Source organism: Amphibalanus amphitrite, unplaced genomic scaffold (genome assembly GCF_019059575.1).
Source record: "Amphibalanus amphitrite isolate SeventyFive unplaced genomic scaffold, NRLGWU_Aamphi_draft 001149F_arrow, whole genome shotgun sequence".
Lineage (NCBI taxonomy): Eukaryota > Metazoa > Arthropoda > Thecostraca > Balanomorpha > Balanidae > Amphibalanus > Amphibalanus amphitrite.
Genome location: NW_024882643.1, coordinates 67894 through 87396, shown reverse-complemented (window position 1 = coordinate 87396; position 19503 = coordinate 67894). Strand labels below are relative to the sequence as shown.

The 19503-nt window shown below is 50.4% G+C and overlaps 3 protein-coding genes across 5 annotated transcripts in view; 2 read left to right on the top strand and 1 right to left on the bottom strand.

The window, feature by feature from the left end:
- LOC122370606 (protein dachsous-like) overlaps window positions 1-6234 on the top strand; it is a 64510-nt gene extending 58276 nt beyond the window's left edge. The window contains exons 25-32 of the mRNA XM_043346338.1: window positions 296-495; window positions 624-741; window positions 1004-1450; window positions 1671-1832; window positions 2150-2430; window positions 2650-2790; window positions 3106-3307; window positions 3604-6234. Of these exons, the coding sequence (XP_043202273.1) occupies window positions 296-495; window positions 624-741; window positions 1004-1450; window positions 1671-1832; window positions 2150-2430; window positions 2650-2790; window positions 3106-3307; window positions 3604-5676 (3624 nt within the window). The 3' untranslated portion in view covers window positions 5677-6234. The remainder of the gene's footprint in view (window positions 1-295; window positions 496-623; window positions 742-1003; window positions 1451-1670; window positions 1833-2149; window positions 2431-2649; window positions 2791-3105; window positions 3308-3603) is intronic.
- Window positions 6235-7791: 1557 nt separating this feature from the next.
- Window positions 7792-10430, top strand: LOC122370603 (protein qua-1-like). Its single transcript, XM_043346330.1, has 2 exons — window positions 7792-7877; window positions 9428-10430. The coding sequence occupies exons 1-2, from the start codon at window positions 7809-7811 to the stop codon at window positions 10181-10183; spliced, it is 825 nt and encodes a 274-aa protein (XP_043202265.1). The 5' UTR covers window positions 7792-7808; the 3' UTR covers window positions 10184-10430.
- On the bottom strand, window positions 10358-19403 carry LOC122370604 (COMM domain-containing protein 5-like). 3 transcript variants are annotated; one of them, XR_006254579.1, is made up of 5 exons: window positions 19113-19403; window positions 13986-14098; window positions 13185-13359; window positions 12910-13020; window positions 10358-11952 (listed from the first exon to the last, which is right to left on the bottom strand). XR_006254579.1 is itself a non-coding variant. In XM_043346331.1 (5 exons), exons 1-5 carry the CDS (start codon window positions 19285-19287, stop codon window positions 11778-11780), a joined length of 780 nt encoding a protein of 259 aa, XP_043202266.1. In that variant the 5' UTR covers window positions 19288-19301; the 3' UTR covers window positions 11084-11777. The 3 variants fall into 3 exon arrangements, 2 of the variants coding, with proteins under 2 accessions (XP_043202266.1, XP_043202267.1); XM_043346331.1 differs by having other exon boundaries at window positions 11084-11952; window positions 13986-14129; window positions 19113-19301; XM_043346332.1 differs by having other exon boundaries at window positions 11084-11952; window positions 13986-14091; window positions 19113-19120.
- Between the last annotated feature and the right edge of the window lie 100 nt (window positions 19404-19503).

Below are 19503 nucleotides of genomic sequence, written 5' to 3'. Positions count from 1 at the left end.
GCTGCAGCGGATATAGATGCTTATTGACTTCTAATGCTCTGCTTACAGCGGGAACTGGAAGCTCTTTCACTTCCACTCCTCAAGTTATGGATAATAATCCTAAATTATTTAGAGGTGATCCATGGATATGCTTGCGTTCGATAACTGCAAACTAAAGTCTGGGCTACAGAGTTATCTGTTTGGTTCGCAAAACAGAAGCAAATCCATACAATGTCAGGAACAGCTGATGGAAACGAAGCCTCCCTCATCGGAAGCCCGATCTCACCATCTCACCACTCTCCTCTCTCCCCGGCAGGTGACGGCGGTGCGCAGTGACGGCCGGCGCCAGCGGATCACCTACAGTTTCGGCTCCGGCAACGAGGACGGCACGTTCGAGATCACGGCCAACAATGGCCTGATCCGGGTGCGCGACCCGCGGAGCCTGGACTTTGAGCAGACACGCCGCCGCCGGCTGGTGGTGGTGTCCCAGGCCGAGGGCACCACGCCGCTCTACGGGTGAGTGTCCTGAATTAGAAGGAGAGCTGCAGGCTATACAGATTGTCATGAGTATGCCAAAAGTAATACGGCACTGGAAGGGGTGATATGGCATTACTCATCCGTGACGTCGCTACGTCTATCTCCAGGTACACCACTGTGTTCGTGGACCTGGAAGACCGTAACGACAACCAGCCGCGCTTCACCCAGGACGAGTACAGCAGCGCCGTCTGGGAGGGCAACAGCAAGGGCACCTTCGTCGTACAGGTGAGAGGAGTTGAGGATCAGCAGCTCAGAAAAGCTGAGCTCTTGTCCGCCTTGCCTTGACGCCGGAAAAGAATAGAAGTATAAAACTTGCCTTCAAACTGCCTTGACGTGAAGGATTGGGTTTGAGTCAACGATTCTCTCATGCCCAACAGAAGGCCTCCTCTAAATGATTTAAAATTCCTTGATCCGATACGATACCGTTTGTTGAAGTAATGTGAGTGAACGCTCCGTTCTCACCAACACTGCTCCGTCTCCCCGCCAGGTCTCTGCCACGGACGCCGACACGGGAGCCAACGCTGACGTCGTCTACAGCATCGTCGAAGGAAACCTGGACAACGCGTTCGTGATCGAGTCGCGCTCGTCGGGTGTGGTGCGCACCAACATCGTGCTGGACCGAGAGATCCGCGCCTCGTACGACCTCACCATCACGGCTACGGACCGGGGCCGTCCGGCGCTGGTCGGACGCTGCGCGCTCCACATCCGCGTCATCGACATCAACGACAACCGGCCTACGTTCCCTCCCACCTCTGTGGTGAGCGTCAGCGAGGGCGCCCAGGTCGGCCAGCTGGTCACCACCGTCACCGCCAACGACGTCGACACCAGCCCGGCGCTGACGTACAGCTTCGCCGGCGGCGCAGCGCGCCAGGAGGCGTTCGCCATCGACCGCTTCACCGGCCGGATCGTGCTGGTGGAGCGGCTCGACCGCGAGGTAAGGGGTGCTCGAATGTTCGATGCCTTACACTTCTGGCGAGATATAAAAATTAAGTTTCAAGCAGGATAATGTAAAGGGTACATAGTACATACGTAATGTATGCCGCATTGGAATTCAATCTAATACTTTCAAGCTTCAGTAAATTCCATCACCACTTCCTCTCATAAATGAAGCATGCCTTCGGATCCCGCATTATCGTATTCCCGCCCTTCCCCAGACTCGGGACCAGTACGTGCTGCGCGTGTCGGCGTCGGACGCAGCGCACCAGGCCGAGACCAACGTCACCATCAACGTGCTGGACGTCAACGACGAGCCTCCTGTGTTCAGTCAGAGCTCCTACACGGGCGGTCTGCTTGAGATGAGCGGGCCCGGAGTCGAGGTGGGTACGACCACCTGCGGTCAGTGGTCGGCGATAAAAATTGGATTATATTGTGGAAAACGATGACGGATGGCGGGGATTGCGGTGGAAGACTGATGAGCGATGACGAGAGGACGATGTTTCATAGGAAAACCTCAGTGTAGCGTGTGGCACAGAGGCAATGATGGTCTCAATGGAATGTCAACACTTCCGTAAAAATAGTTAGCCATCGATATCAGTCACTTTTAAGCCATGCCTCAAATTGTCCCTTCTCCCACCTGTCACGGAACGAACAATCACTGAGTGGCTAATTTATTAACTCCCCTTCCCATTTCCAGGTGCTGCGGGTTTCGGCCTCTGACCGGGACCTGGGCGAGAACGCGCGCATCACCTACTCCCTACTCGACGACTCCGAGACGGGAGAGTTCGCCGTGGAACCCAACACCGGCGTACTGCTCACCAACAGCACAGTCCGTTTCGAGCCCGGTCGACCGGATAGGCAGTTGGTGGTAGTGGCGAGCGACGGAGGCCGCCCGTCGCGAACAGCCGCCGCCGCGGTCCGACTCCGAGTGCAGGACATCAACAACCACGCGCCAGAGTTCGAGAAGTCCGTCTACAAGTGAGTGCGGGTGGAGGGCTTTGTGGCCGGCAGAACGATGGATTGGTTTGTCTCAGTATAGCAAATAAGTTTGATATTTTTATTGGTAGTAGTAGGCACATGGCGCAGCTGCTGCTAGCGTGAAAGCATGACATTTTGTCCTCAAACTACATGCCTGGGCTCGTTTTATCTTATTTTCATCGAATGGTAACCAATGCTTTCTCCCCCTCCCGCCCGCAGGGCCCGTGTCAGCGAGGACACAGCACTGGGTAAGGTTATCCTGCAGGTCAGCGCCGAGGACGTGGACGAGACGCGCAACAACCGTAACATCGACTACAGCCTGGTCAGCGGCAACGAGGACGGCATGTTCCAGATCGCCAGGTCAGTGTCTGTGGGGGACATAGGAGCATCACCCGGCGACATAGTGCTGAGAGAATTGATTGGCCATGGTAGAGTTCGACATCCATTGGCTACAGGATAGATATTTACCGAAGGCTTCAATCACCGTGCGGTTAAAGTGAGCAAATAGATGTTTATCAAATGTAGCGGAATATAGCACAATGGCCCTCATAGTTGTTCTCGTCTACATATGCTCCGAGACAGGAAAGACCCCCAAACAGCAAGCAACCCTGCTTCACCGCACCGGAAGTGGATGAGCTCCGCCATCACTCACTTCCGTTCCTCTCTGTCTTGCAGTACCACTGGCGAGCTGCTGCTGGTGCGTCCGCTGGACCGTGAGCAGCGCGCGCGCTACGTGCTGGACGCGGCTGCCAGCGACCGGGGCACGCCGGCGCGCAACACCACGGCGCAGATTGTCATCGACGTGACGGACGTCAACGACCACCAGCCGCAGTTCAACCAGACCGAGTACACGGCAGTCATCAGCGAACAGACCCAGGTGAGAAGGCGATAACGGGAGAGTCGGCAGGAGATGCATAGAGACAGGCATTTGGTGACGGAATGCAGTTTCTTTCATTTTAGAGCAACTGATAAAATTCTACTTCGACCACGTACCTTGAGAAAGTGGTTTATTTAGACGCCTACCACAACTGGACTTATTTCATGACTTCTCAAACCCCTTTACGATTACCAAATTTGTGAACGTAATCGTCTTTGGAAAATCCAGGAGGCTTAGTATTTACATGACCTTTCCCTAGCTTGTCCCCGCTGACGCCCTCCCCCTCCCCTGCACAGGTGGGCGCCGAGGTGCTCCGCGTGTTCGCCACCGACCGGGACGCCGGCGAGAACTCTGCCGTCGTGTACGACATTACCTCCGGCAACGAGCAGCAGGCGTTCGCCCTTGACGGAGACACGGGCGTGGTGCGCCTGCGACAGCGGCTCGACTTCGACCGGCTCTCAGAGTACCGTCTGGTGGTGCGCGCCACGGACCGCGACCCCGCCCGGCCGCTCTCAGCGCTAGCCGCCGTCCACATCCGCGTCAGCGACGAGAACGACAACGCGCCGCGCTTCCCGCAGCCCGTGTACCACGCGTTCGCTGTGGAGAACGCGCCGGCCGGCCAGCTGGTGTTCACGGCGCACGCTAACGACGCCGATCGCGGCCGCTTCGGGCGGCTAAACTACACCCTGACGGATGGCGGAGACCGGTTCCAGGTGGACGCGCTCACCGGGCAGGTCACCACGGCCGCGGTGTTCGACTACGAGCAGAGGGAGTTGTACACGTTCACCATCAGCGCGGCAGACCCCGGCGGAAGGACTGCCACGGCGACTGTGCGAGTGGCGGTGCGGGGAGTGGATGAGTTCGCCCCTGAGTTCACCGAGAAGCAGTACCAGTTCCGCACGCCTGCCGACGGCCCGCCCGGGTACGTGGTGGGTCGGGTGGTGGCCACCGACCGCGACCGCGGCGCCGACGGACAGGTGGTGTACCGACTGCGAGAGCCGCACCAGTTCTTCCGCGTGAACCGGACCAGTGGTGAGATCGTGGTGACGCGCAGTCTGGGCGAGCGGAGGAGGGCGCGACGCGAGGCCGAGCCGCCGGCCACCACCAGCGAGCGGCTCGAGATAGTGGCCTCTAGCGGCCGGCCGGGAAGTCTAAGTGCGCTGACTGGCGTCGAGGTGGTGCTGGACCCATCGCTGAACGGGACCGGTCTGCCGGCCGCCGCCGGCGGCGGGCTCGCCTCTTGGGGTGTGGGTCTACTGGTGGCCATCATCCTCATCGTGATGGCGTTCGGCGCCGCGTTTGTGTTCCTACACATGCGTAACCGACGCGTAGGGAAGCCAACGATGGCCGACCAGTTCGACACGTCGTTCGACACGGAGGTGCGAGCCGGGCCGGCGGCCGGTCTCCAGTTCCCGCCGCGGTACAGTGAGATCGTGCACCCGTACGGCGGCGGCGGCGGCGCGACGGCCGAGCCGCGCCCGGCCGGCCGTAACACGCACTCTGAGCTCTCTGAGCAGTCGCACCGGTCGGCCTCCTCCGGGCGCGGCTCGGCGGAGGACGGTGATGAGGACGAGGAGATACGGATGATCAACGAGGGGCCGCTGATGCAGCAGAAGCTGCGCCAGCTGGCCGTGCCCGACGAGGACTCTCTATCGGAGATGTCGGCGCACAACACGCAGGAGTATCTGGCCAGGTTGGGTATCGACACGTCCCGCGATGACTCGCACTCGCAGAGCGCGCGCGCCGACAGTGCGCACGTGCTGGACGGCGGCGGGTCTGCGGACGGCGCCGCGCGGCTCGGTGAGCTGCTGTCCTCCAAACTGACCGCGGTGGGGGCAGAGGAGAACGAGGCCATCATGGACGGCACGCGCGCGTTCGGCCTGGACGAGACGCAGCCGTCGATGACTGGCTCGCTGAGCTCGATCGTGCACAGCGAGGAGGAGCTGACGGGCAGCTACAACTGGGACTACCTGCTTAACTGGGGGCCGCAGTACCAGCCGCTGGCGCACGTCTTCTCCGAGATCGCGCGGCTCAAAGACGACAGCGCGCCCAGTCCGTACGCGGTGAGCGCGGCCAAGCCGCCGCCGCTGCTCACCAACGTAGCGCCGCGCTCGGTGGCGGCGCCCGTGGTGCCGCGCTCCGGTCTCGGCCCGGGCGCTCCGCCGTCGCTGGCGCGCTCGCCGATCGCGCACGACGTGTTCGCGGCGCCGGCCATGTCGCCGTCCTTCTCGCCGGCGCTCAGCCCGCTGGCCACCCGGTCACCGTCGCTGTCGCGTCACGTAGCGCACGTGCCCCCATCGGCGGCGCACCGGCGGCCGCATCTGCTCGCCGGCGCCTCGTCCAGCTCAGAGAGCGAACTGCGCCTCTAGGCACAACTCTCCGAGCGCGTGTAGTGTTCATCGCCCATGCCATCGCGCGCGGTGGGCCGTGGCGACAGCGGCCGCGCGGCAGTGACGCGTCTGCCGCCCCGCTCGGCACCGCTCGTGTCTTCATGTGATATAGGGTATAATGGCTGGTCACGACCGTGTGTGACCGGCGTGACCCGTCAGTGACCTGTGTGACCAGTGTGTGACCCGCCGCGGTCACATATGCCAAACGTTACGCACCATTTTACCACCGCCGAATGATGGTGAAGCTTTGCTACGAACATTCGAAAAGTTGTCGAGCGGTGCGAAAGATATTCGTTGATATTTGTGGCTTTGAACTCGACAGCTTTGAGGTTTGTGGCATTTTTGATATTTTATCACCTCCGGTTGTATGACTGAGCGAGATGTTGTTTGTTCTGTTGTTATGTGGCTGCCTGCAAGAGTGAATGAAATCAAAACTGTCCATTGATGTATTGACCGCAGTAACATTGTGCGCATTTCATAAACGTGTCTGTATTGAGTTTGCTAATAAACGACGGTCAATTTGTGCCAAACGTGAAAGCAAAGTTTTATGTGGGCTTTAAGGCTATGATGATGATGAATAGGGGTTTTTGGGCACCCGGACTACAGTGGTCATCAGCGCACATCATCAGCGCATCAGCGCAGCGCAAGAAGCGAAGTTTACAAGTTTCCGGAATGAAGCCTACCTACAGCTTCGAGACCATGAAAAGATGCATCTCATAGCATGCTATAAGGAACACGGCACAACCGAATATGTCGCATTTTGAGAGAAGGAGAGAATACAGTATGTTTGGCCTCGCATTTATACAGAGTCGCCACTCGCTAGTTCGTAACAACTACGAAGTTTTGTTCCCGTTGCCCTAACACAGGGCGGGGTGCATCCGCGGTACACGCTAAACCACAATCGAACTGGCGCTGGTGCCAGTACGGGCACCACGCGCGCGACTCGCGTGCCACTGGGACATAGCGTCCGCGTGACTTCCTGATGACGGGGATTTCCTCTGGCCATCAGCAGACAACGACTGCGTTTAACGATCACTAACGACGGTCGAACCACGAAACGATTATCGAGAGCAACACTGTTGGCACCTTTTAGTTGCAGTGACAACGCAGAACGGTAATAATGGTATCCAGTTTCACCGGAAAATACAGCTTTCCAGTCTCCGCTATCATGTCAGCAATCAGCATCGTAAGCGTTTTTTTTCATGCTTGCAAAAGTCATAGATGAATGCCAAGGCTCGCACACCTATGAGCGCAAGCTGAATGTTCGCCCTGAGAAGCCTCACTTCTGAACGTTTCGATTTATATAATGTAAGTATCAACACCATTACTTTTATTTAGAGCACATGCCTGCCACATTGCTTGCCTATCCGATTAACAACGCTCGTCTGCGGTTTTACGTTGTGCGCTGTGCAGAGTGCATCTTTCGCGCCCATGACCTCTACCCTATCAGAACCAAAAGCACAACCAATACGGCTGTGTGGGACTGTCACATCATATTGAACAATCGCAAACCGTGAATCATTGACCACGGAAATGACCTCAGATGACGCCAGACCACCGTTTCGGGCTGACCATTTCATCGCCCCAGGGCACGCTGACACATTATGGAGCGGACGCGCCACTATGCAGTAACGGCGCGACCTCGCGGGAAAAACGCCAGCCGTCTGTCCGATTCCGGTTCCGGTTTTAGCTCATAATCGATCAAACGTTTTGTAAATACAATATATGACCAAAGACCAGCACCCAAATAAGTGTCCGATTTTGTTCTTCACTAAGATTCCAGCCGCCTGCTTAGTTGCATTGGACCCATGACCTATGTGTTTTTGGATACAGGGCGGAGGAGGCGTCGAAGCCTGACCAGCTCACCATCTCTCCCTTCTCCCATCCCCGATATCCAGCTTCCGCCAGTGACCGTCACCGCGACCACCTGCCGCCGGTAGCCAGACATGCACGATGACGACCTCCGGGCCCCCGGGGTTTCGATGGTGTGGGGCAGTTGGGGTGGCGGGGTGTTCATGGCAGAGGGCGGCGGGGGACTGGGTGGGAAGCGAGAGGGCTGGTCGTTCAGTCACGGCTGTCAGCGGCCGCAGTGTTCGCTCGACACCAGCACCATGAGGTTGTGTCTGGCTCTGGTGGTGCTCGGCACCATCGCGCTCGTCGCCAGACCCGTCACCAGCGCGGTGAGTCGGTGAAGCCGAAAGGGTTTCAGCAGAACAGGGGTTATGTGGCCCAGGCCGCGGATAAGGAATAGTTACATGATTTCTGTTCATCTTTTGCTTTCGCATGATTCAAAAAGTTATATCATCTGAAAATTTTGTCTAACAAGTAACAAAGCTTTTTTGTTAATTTTTAACGTCGACAGAACCACAGATTGCGACCATGGTCTGGTAACTATAAATGGCACAGAAATTAAATGCATCATTCGCCGAACCCGAAAGCAACTGATATCGAATTAACTCTATCTCTGTCGTGTCCCACAATCTCGCTCTTTGCCATCAATGTCTATCGGCCTGATTATTAGGGTAGACCGGGGCAAGTCGCCCCGCCGAGGTAAAACGCCTCACCGATGTTTTTCGGAGCTGGCAGAGTTCTGGGGAAACATCATCTCTTCTATAAAACGTGCACTATATGATCATTGTATGAGCAGACTGGAAAGAAATTGTGATGACTCTTTCGGGAGATATAGCCAAAAATGTGTTTTTGGAGTGATTTTTATGTTTTGTTGTCAGATTATGTATCATGGCGTTCTTTTATGGTCCACATCAGGTTAACGACATTTATGTATTTTGAACAACTATTGTCTAACGCTTATCATGCCGGGTTGGTTCGTGTTAAATTATGTCTTGCTGGAGTGCAAGGCGTTGTTCTCTGACCGAACTACGTGATGGGGTAAAACGCCCCAGTAGGTCGCGGGGCAAAAAGCCCCTGGGGCGTTTTACCTCATGTATTGTTCGGGCTACCCACTTTCTAATGTTCGGTAGCTGGCGAACAGTAAGTTTCTATGCCTTTATGTGTATTTTTCTCAGCAACTGGATGGCAAAGGAAGTATTTTGTTAACATTCGCATTGCAATAATTTATTATTTGGTCTTATGAGGTAGGTGAAAAACCTGCTCATATAATAGTGTCAGAGCTGAACACCTGACAGGATGGAATGTGCTAACTTCAGTGCCGTGCCTCCAGAGGTCTAACGGACCTCTCACATAAGATTTAGCCAACTACCATGTTAAATCTTTAATCTAAAGTATGGGGCTACTTGCCCCAGGCCGTGGGGCGTTTTGCCCTGGGGTTGGGGCAAAATGCCCCATTTGCAGTTGCTTCACAAATCACTTCCTAGCTTGGAGTCCGATCATAAGTGAATGAATTTGAGGGGTGCAATTTAAAGTAAAATGTCCAAAGAACGCATTGAGCACTGATTTGGCCTTCCAGGTGATGTGGGACAAAATTTATGTAGCAAAATAAATTATCTGGGGCGTCTTGCCCCAGGCTACCCTATTGACCTATAGCTAAACTGAGATGGACTAAAGGGCGCATCTGCGCATGAAAATAGAGTAGGTACTCAGTCACACCAATTACTGTAATTGAAAATGGAGGGTACATCGGCGCTCCTCTTCCGGAACGGCAGCCAACTTATTTGTGATCGCTGCAAAAATGGTATCGTGATAGTCGCTGATCTACATACACAGGCTAATTGTTAGACGCCCCAGTTGATCCATTTCTTTCTGCCCACAGCCCCAGCCGTTATCCATCACAGATCTCATCAAACTGAGTAAAAAACAGAACGCTGCCAAGACTTCTACCACTACCACTACCACTACAACTACCACTACAACTACCGCTGCCACTACGCAGGCGTCTGCCACAGCCGAGCAGCCACTCCCGCTGCCCACAGAGGCGGCACAGGAATCGCTCGCCACCTCTGAAAATACAGGAGGAGGCGGCGGAGCTGGCGCTACAGGCGGGGGAAGCGCGGGAAGCACTACAGGCAGAGACGGGGACGGCCCTGCTCCTGGTGGTGAAAACTCCAGCAGCCAGAGAGGCGAGGCTGCTTCAGGGAGCGACCTGACGCCATCACAATCCGATGGGGGTGACGGCTCCATGGGAGGACAGGCGGCACAGACCGACCCTGACGCCACCCTGGTAGTCGGAGCTGAGATGGACACCGAAGACGGAGACGAGGACATGGACGGAGACGTAGGAGATGAAGACGAAGACGGAGACAGAGAGGAGGACGAAGACGGAGACGGTGAGATGGACGGAGACGGAGAGATGGGCGAAGACGGAGACGGAGAGGCTGACGGCGGACGGGATGTGAAGCGCCGTCGGAGACGCCGCCGCTGTCGGGTCGGAGGGGACGAGGACGGCACCGGAACCTGCTGTCTGCGCCGTCGCCGACGACGGAAGAAGAGGCCTACCGCGGGCGGAGACGGCGAGGGGATGGCCACCATCTCGCCAGCCACCGAGATCGTGATGCCCCAGTATGCCTGACGCCAATAACCGATACTATCGTGGAAAATAAGGAGTTTCTGAACTCTAAGCACACTCTCGGAGTTAATGGAAGTTTGCGGAACAGTAGAATTGTCTTGTCTGCACATGTCGTGTTTTTTATTCATCATCGGACTCTTGTATCTGCCGGTTTTCTAAACCGCTCGCACTCTGTGATATTCTAGTCCTCTATTTATTTAGCAACTGTTGTAGGTACAGGCTATTAATATGTAGAATACAAATTATGTAACTAACCGTTTTGAGAGCACACATCACAGTCCGAAAAATGGACAACCATCGCATATTTTCTACGCTTAGTTCACTTTCAATAAACGTTCACCGAAAGCTATGACTGGTTCAATACGCGCTTAGATATAGAGGCCTTTAGTCTACATAACCTTCACGTTTTCGCAAAAGAGACCCTTTATAACCCCGATGCACTGTATGGAAAATGGAGCAAACCAGACGTGCGCATTGTGCAATGAGCATGATGACCTGAAAGTTACAGGATCATTCCTTCTAACATCCGTTTTGTTCTACAGGGACCACGGAGATAATTTTACTGCAGTTCTCACTGTGAGATAAATGTGAGAAGCTCACACATTGAAATATTTTATTTGAGTAATATGAACCTGAACAGTCCCATTAAATGCCTATGCGGAACACAAAGTAACCTTTCTTAGCGTTTTTCACACATGACTCCCGACATGGGTTCTGCGCTATTTATCGCATAAATAACATTACGCATACCGGTAGAACACTGGTACACCTCGGCTTGTACCTCATAAAGATCTTTTCAGTGTTCTGGGTCTGGGAAGAGCGCTAACAAGATGTCGAGAAAATATCTATAAATACATCCCAAGTGTCGTTGAAGAAGGATGTCGTTAAAATGACACTGACCAATGTTACAGCAAACATTATATTTTATTTATACGGAAATAATAGATCAAACATGGAGTAGGTATATCACATTGATCCTATCGACAAAAACAAGGAAAATTTTGAAGTAACGAAATTTGCAAATATACTATATAGCTACTGACCATATGGCTCCAACTGGTCGAATGTACTGTAGTTTCGATCGCGATAAAACTTCTTAATTTCCTGGTGATACAAAAGTAACGGGCCAACGGGTGGGCACTTTAAATCCGGACGTTTCGAAACCTCGTTGCAAGAAAGAAGAGTTACAACTAGAAGCAATTCGACTGGGTAAATAAGATAATACCAAAATGATGGAAGAGGCAATTATAGGAACGCACTAATCGTTCATACAGCAATGGAATGATACAAAGTGGACACAGAAAGCATCACATTCGCGAGATACGATCGCAATATTATGTGATTACGCGAGGGTGCCCGCTCAAGGCACGCAGTACACGAATAAATTGCACATCAGTTCATACAGTACACGAAATTCTCTCCACTACAGCTATGATATAAGTTACAACACATTGGCGCAGGCAATCCTGTACCAGTCATCATTCAGTTATGCAAGGGTGATAACTGATAAGGCACCTTGGTCGAAACCCAGTCCTCGTGGTGCATATGTTTTCTTGCATTTCGAGGGAAAGCAAGTCACCAAAAATCATCCACTTTATCAGCTAACCCGAGATGCGAATTTGGCCTGGACGTTGTCCACCTCACGGCGCGCCACTGCCATCTCACGGCGAAGTCGCAGAAACTGAGCTTTCGGTAGTTGCAGAGAGGTGCCGCCACCAGCAGCGTTCGGTATAGTCAGCCCCACAGATGGTTCCAAAACTTGTCCTCGCTCACTGAAAGGTATGTCATCGACTGAGAAAACAATGGATGAAAAGCGGCCTATCAGTGAGATAAAAAAGATTAAGCAGATGTATAACACCCATAAGCGTTACGCGTGCCCCTTCGCGTAAGCCTTTCATCAGCATGGGAAGTGTTCGACTTAGCTTTGTTTTAACATAACGTTTTTCATGAGAGCTAAATAATTCTGTCGGTATGAAAATGGCTCAAGGAGCACGCATATTGCTGGACTTTTTTACATAAACTGGGTTAAATAATAACTATACGATATATGGATAGGCAACACTAAACGTCCCATCCGGTATCAACGCAAAATTTCCAGAGGGCTTCTGCACATTTGGTAAAAGAAACGCCATCTGAGCTTAGATGATGAAATAAGGACTGCGGCAGCATTGATACATTGGTAAACATACTAGACACGAAAATGTTTGTAAACGGAAATGCCTCCACCATATTATCTAGTTGCTCAGCTCCGACGAACAAAGCCCATATTCCACCTTCAGAACGGTAGTTACGAATGCTCAGACGCCGTGCATTTTCTTAGTGATTAAAGACAACTATGGGCGGAAAGCCACAGCCGCCACCGTCGAGCTAGAAAACGAACATCACCAAACGGAGCTCACTACAACTAAATACGGAAACAATGACGGCCGAACAGCCAAACAAATTTATAGTGTCGAGGTCGAGGAGCAATATTTCCAGAGAGGTCATCCAATGAATGTAACGTAAGGCGACTAAGCATACCGAAATACAAGCAGTAGGCACTAGCTAGATATAAGCAACAGCATGCAACTAAAACCAGTGATTTAAAGAAAACGCTTCGTAGGCACTTCCACTGCCGCAAAGGACTTCAGACTGTCTACTGCACACACTACCCAACAGAGCATTCAAAAGTGAGCCCCCCCCCCCCCCCCCGCCCCCATACCCTCCACCACCTTGCCCCGTTCGCTGACCTGTCTGAGATGATTACATCCAGAGTCCACTGGACGGGGCCGGCCGTTGGCGGCGGCTCAGGAGAGGCACACATCGCCGCCACCAGCGCTGAGTGCCAACTGTCTGGTACTCTGAGAGAAAAGCAGGAGCATAGGTGTTACGACCGACAAAATTGGATGCCTTGATGTCAAGTACACATGACAACAGACAATCACACCATATTATCGAGTCACGATAGGCGAGTCCCTTTCACTGACTAGCTCTGCCACAGATATCAATCTGCTCTCTGACCAACCTGTAGCGTCGGAGGGCGTCTGTGAGGATGTCGGCGCGGCGGCGGGCCGGTGGCAGCGCACGGCCGGCCCTCAGCAGGCTGATGAGGCCGCCATAGACAGCTGCCAGCCGGCCGGGCACTGCTTCGTACCGGCAGCGGGCCTCCTCCTGGTGACCAGCCAGGTGCAGCGAGGCGGCTGGAGGACAGATAAGTCAGTGGGGCAGGGGCTGACAGGTCAGTTAGGGGGCAAGGGAAGGGTAGAGACTGAGACTGGGGTAAACCACCAGCAGCAAATGGAGCATGGGCCATGGAGTCAGTATGCCATCAGTGAATGGAAAATGTTGAGATTAATATATTGCCCCTATGACAAAACGAAATCTACACGTCAGTCGTCAACCACATCATTATTCATTAGCAGCAAAAGGTAACGATGCTTTTCTTGACCACCTCTCGCCTGTCATTGACAGATATATCATTATGGGAATTTACAGCTATAGAAAATTGATGGCATTGATTCAATACATGCAGCATACCAAGAGTAGGTAAACATGAAAAATACTGAGATTCCTGTCCAAAATAAAACTCAAACCTTGGTATATACCTATGGGCCTATGGCCTTGACTCAAACATAGGTAAACACCTCATCTTCCACCATTCAATCCAATCACCCTAAAACTATTGCATAATCACATTCACAGAGCAAGATGCATACTTCTACATAGCATATAAAACGAACTGAATTCCTGCAAAATGTTCTGAGCATTTTGACTCAATCGTGCTGAGCTACAAACGCTACAAACCATATTCCATAAAACTACTCACCTTCAAGCAATGTTTTCAAGTCAGTCTCTGATATGCTTCTTTCTGCAGAATGCAGCAGTTTTATTTCTAGAGGCAGTTTTGAAGAACCAAATAGAAAATCAGTCATCTTGAAACTGGAAATGTAAAATGGCAAGTATCCATATGCTGAAGCAAGCCGCAAGGCGATAAATAAATACACAATGCGGCACGGGTCATAATATTGGCGGTAACAATAATTTGCCAATCAGTTCTTGCGCATCTTTTGTCACATACGCGCAGCTTATGCGATTCAATATGACTGAGGAAAGTGTCCACTAAATGATTAAATTTAGAAAAGGCATGTTAAAGGAAAAATATATAACGCTGCTTAAAAAAGGTTTTTGCAATAGTTCTATGAGTTTTGCTTTAAACGTTATTAAACTAAATAAATAGATATTTTCAAAGAAGTTAAAGGGACCATCCAACCTTAACATTAGTTTTGAGTTGAGATAGCCAAGTTTGCGGCCAGGCTCAGAAACCACCATTTATCCTGGTCGCAACCCCCGCAGCTTTATGGTTTTCAAGAAATTTCTTCCCTTTACTTGCAGGGTGGGACCAGCTTAGTCCCTATATCTTAACCATTAGCGGTTTCTTGATGACGTCAGCAGTCATTTCAACGCCCGCCATTCCTTGAACCCGAGTTTTGCTGACCTTGAGCACCCTTTTTTATCAACGTGAAATCCGTCGTCGGCGCTGAGAAAGCCTATTGCTTTTCATTTTAATTTGAATATTAGAAGATACCCACCACTGGAACTTGGACTGATATTATACCAAGGCCGAAGATGATCAAGCTGCCTGCTATATCTGGAGCTTGGTGTTCAACTTCAACATGGAATAAAAAACAAAATATCAAAGCAAACTGGATATGGTACTCCAAGTTAAAGTCCAAAGAAATTTTGAAGAGCTGACAATTGACATTAATTCTTTTCCTGCAAGGTTTCCATATGGAGATCACACCATGAAGAAATATTGTTGATGTTAACAGTTGAAAGGGGATTGATCATCCAGTTTTGACGAAAGACGCTGCTGACTGTCTTTGGAAAAGGATGTCGGCATGAGGTGCAATTGTGCTTGTAAAGTGGTTATAACTGGTCTTTTCACAGTATTAAATTAAATGTGCCATTGCAGCCAAGTGTGTTATCATGTAAGGTAAAATCAAAACCACAATGTTGGTTTTACTTACTTACTTACTTACTTACTGAATTACAGGAAAGGTGATAGGCTAGGAAAAGGAAGCCTGTGGATTTCCTGCTCATTGGCTTGTAGTTTAGTCGGTTCTGGTTTGGTACAGCAAGTTCTTCCAGTGTTTGTCTAGAGCATTTTTGAATCTGTTGACTGTCCTGGCATTTACTACTTCTTCAGGGAGACTGTTCCACTTGTTCACAACTCTGTGCGAGAACGCGTTCTGCCTCTGCGCGCGATTTGCCGATGGTTTAATCAGCTTAAGTGAGTGTCCTCTTGTGGTGGCGTCTGGTGGAGCCCTCTGAAAGATCCGGGTGTGGTCGATCCTAATTCCTCCTGTTAGAATCTGATACACCATGATCATGTTCCCTCTTTCTCTTCTGTAGTGCATGCTTGGTAGCTTCAGTTTCTCCAGCCGCTCCTTGTATGCTAGATGCCTGACTGATGCTACCATTTTTGTGGCCCGCCTCTGAACTCTCTCAACCTTGTCTTGGTCACCGCAGTAGACAGGACCCCACACACAGTTTCCATATTCCAGTATCGGTCTAACCATCGCCTTGAAAAGTAGTGGCAGTGTGATTTCGTCTAGGGTCAGGAAAGTGCGTCGTATCAGACCCAAAGTGCGGAAGGCCTTTCCCACTGCTGAAGCTGCCTGTGCATGAAATGTTAGGGAGTCATCAACCAGGATCCCAAGGTCTCTCTCTTCTGATGAGACTTCCAGCTCCCTGTCTCCAACAGTGTACTTGTACTTTATATTTGTGGCTCCAAGGTGCATGACCTTACATTTGCTGGTGTTAAAGGGTAATTGCCATTTGTTGGACCACGCAAGCAGTGTATCAAGGTCACTCTGGAGCTGTCTTGCATCCTCTTCTCTTAATACAGGCCGATACACCTTCGTGTCGTCAGCATAGATCATTATGGCACTTGTTATGTCCTTTGGCAGAGATTGGATTGCAGCTACAAAGAGTGTGGGGCCCAGGACACTTCCTTGTGGGACTCCACTGGTGACATCCTCCCATTCAGAACTTGTCCCGTCGAGTACCACTCTCTGCTTGCGCCCAAACAGGAAATCTCTTATCCAGTTTAGTAGGTTGCCACTGATGCCAAGTCCTCTTAGGGTAATGACTAGCCTCTCATGGGCCACAGCATCAAACACCTTCTTGAAGTCAAGATAAATTGTATCCACTGGGGTACCATCATCCAGGTTCCTTGACCACTCCTCCATGACAAGAATCATCTGAGATATACAGGACCTGCCAGGGACAAATCCATGCTGGGCATCAGAGAGCACTTCACTGTCCATGAAGAAATCAATTAATTCATCCCGAATCAAAGATTCAAATATTTTGCAGACCTGTGAAGTTAGGCTAATCGGCCTATAGTTTTCTACTTTATCTTTGCGTCCCTTTGATTTATAAATTGGGCTAATATTTGCTATCTTCCAATCACTTGGCAGTTTACCTTCGTTCATTGACTTCCGAAACAGAATTGACAGTGGTAAGCTAACTTCTTCTGCTGTCTCCTTTAGAATGCTGGGGTGAACCCCATCTGGACCTGGGGCCTTGGATTTGTTCAACTTGACCAACTTGTTTGCAATCTTTTCTCTTGTGATGGTTATATCGTCTAGTATCTGATTCCCCTCCACTGGTGTAACTGCTGGTAGGGTCGCCATGTCTTCCTTGGTGAACACAGAACAAAAGAATCTGTTCAACTCAAGTACCTTCTCTTTTGATATTTTTGCCTCTGTGCCATCTTCTCTGATGAACTTATCTATCTTGGTTTGTGTCTTTGCTTTAGACTTGCAGTATCGCCAAAACGACTTTGGATCAGACTTAAGTTCACCTGTCAGTTTCTTCTCAAAACTGCTTCTTAGCTTCCTCGTGAAAGATCTCAACTTGTTTCTACTAGTCTTATATCTCTGAAAGTCTGCTTCAGAGTTTGTTTTGATAAACTTCCGGAAGTGCTTATCCTTTCTGTTTTTTAATCGGAATGCTTCCCTGTTCATGTACATATTTTTCTTATGCTTCGACTGCTGGAGAGGAAACACTTCATTACATATTTCATCCATTCTGGACTTGAAAAAATGCCAACCTTGTTCTATGCCTCCTTCTGCCATGCCCCTCCAGTCAGTTTGTTGTAACAGCTCTTTGGCTCTTCCATAATTACCCTTGTTGTAATTCCTTTTCATTGGGCAGCATTTTGCTTCCAAGCAGTTACATTGTATTTGGAGTGACAAAGTTGCATGGTCACTATGTCCAAGTGGGGCCAAATGTTGCACATCTTGGACAATATCTTCCTCTGTAGCAAGTATAAGATCCAGTGTACTGGAATTTTGCCCTTTGCGGAAGCGAGTTTCTTGGTGTACAAATTGTGTAAGCAAATTTTCCTGGCATGCTTGCAGGAACATATTAGAGTGGTGATTCTGACCTGCTCGTACTGTATGACTTTGCCAGTCTATTTCAGGATAGTTAAAATCCCCCAGGAATATTATTGGAGATCTCTCAGACTCAGTGAATCTTTCAATCAGGCAACATATTTCCTTGGTAGATTCAAGTCCATTGATGGATGGGCTTCTATACATGCCCACGACTCTCACCTGTTCTGAGCTGGAGATCCTAATTCTTACACCAACTGCTTCTGTCAGTGTTGTGCCGACATTGAACTGTTCCACATCTAGCAAATTTTCTGCAATGAATATTGCAATCCCTCTTTTGCCTCCTCTTCCTGGATTCTCACTTTCCAATACAAAGTTAATCAACGGTGCTTGATAACCTTGAATCCTTATATCACTTTGCACTATTTCGTTGCATTGTGCTTTGGGAATCACTTCAGTCAAAATGATGATGTGGGGGGCTGCAGAATTGTTTATCCTTAATTCCAGTTCATCCTTTTTATTTAACAGCCCATCTACGTTCGTGTACAGCACTCTAAGAGATCTCAGTTTCCTTTTCCCTCCTGTTGTTAGTCAGTTTTGTCCTGACGGGGTAGAACCAACAGGTCCGTCCCCTCGGGATGGATTCTCCCTCACATCACTTGCTTTTCGAGTGTCAGCTACACATTTTCCTTTGAAAATCCTTACCTTTTCCCCTGCACTTCTTCGCCTGTTGCACTCGTCTCTCACTTTCTTTGCCTGCTCTCTTTCCTTTCTGGTGAGATCCCTGTTTATGTATATGCTTTTAGCAGTTTCATTTATACTCTCTCTTAGACCGTTTCCTGCCTTGAGCAGATCCCACTTGCTTTCCTCGTTTTCCATTGTCACAATCAAGGGTCTGGGCCTTTCCTCCACTTTCTTCCCTGCCCTAAATGCCTTTTCTATTTTGACATTCCTTTTTAATTCCTGTTTCACAATGTCCGTGAACAGAGAAATATCCTCCTTGATCCGTTCCTCTGCGGAAGCTGCTTGGCTTTCAGGTAAATTATAGATTGCTAGGTTCCTAGCCCTTTTCTCCTGTTCAGCTTGCTCAGAGAGACAACCCTGAATTTCTGCTGATATTGACTCTGCCGGTTTTGTACTGCTGTTCATCTTCAAAGCATCTGCATAGGTCTTTCTTACCTCTACTTCTTCTGCTCTCATTTTGCTGGCCAGTGTGTGCTGTTCCTGAACAGCCTTACTCAACTCGTCTATCTTTCTTTCCATTCGAAGTAGGCGTGCTTGGTCTATCTCATTAACAACTTTTCCGAGTTTGCCCTGCACCAAGGTTCTGAACTCTGGCATGAACACTTTGCAGTTTTGACACAGCCAGAACAGGTTATTTTCCCTGATGGCTACATAGGCCTCTTTTAGTAGTCCCTGGCATGCAGGATGGAACCAGTTGAGACACAATTCACACTCAATGCCCCCATCAGCATTGTTTTCCACAGTTTTACCACACGAACCTCCTCTGGGACCTTTGCAAACTATTTTGCCTTCATCATCTCCCCTCTTACCTTTTTGCTTCTTGGTCACAGCTCCACTACTTACATCGCTGTCCTCATTTTTATTTTCCGACGCGGCACTTATATCCTTGCCTATATGTTGCGCATTTGTCTCCGTCGGCGTACACGGCGCACTCGCACTCCCGCCTTTTTCCGCTTGCGATTTCAGTTTCAACTTCGGCGGCATTTTCTCCACTTTCGTTTGAGACTTCAACAATATTGTTTCTGGCTTTTCTTTTGTTTAACAATATTATTACAATACCACAGGTTGACTTTCAAAGGATATCTTTCGCCGCTATTGGAAAAAACCACCAGAGGGCGCTGTTGACACAGACAAAGGGCCGGGTGCGGTTATTTTTTCTCATCTTAGTTTGCTATTTTGGCGCGATTTTGACAATTTCTG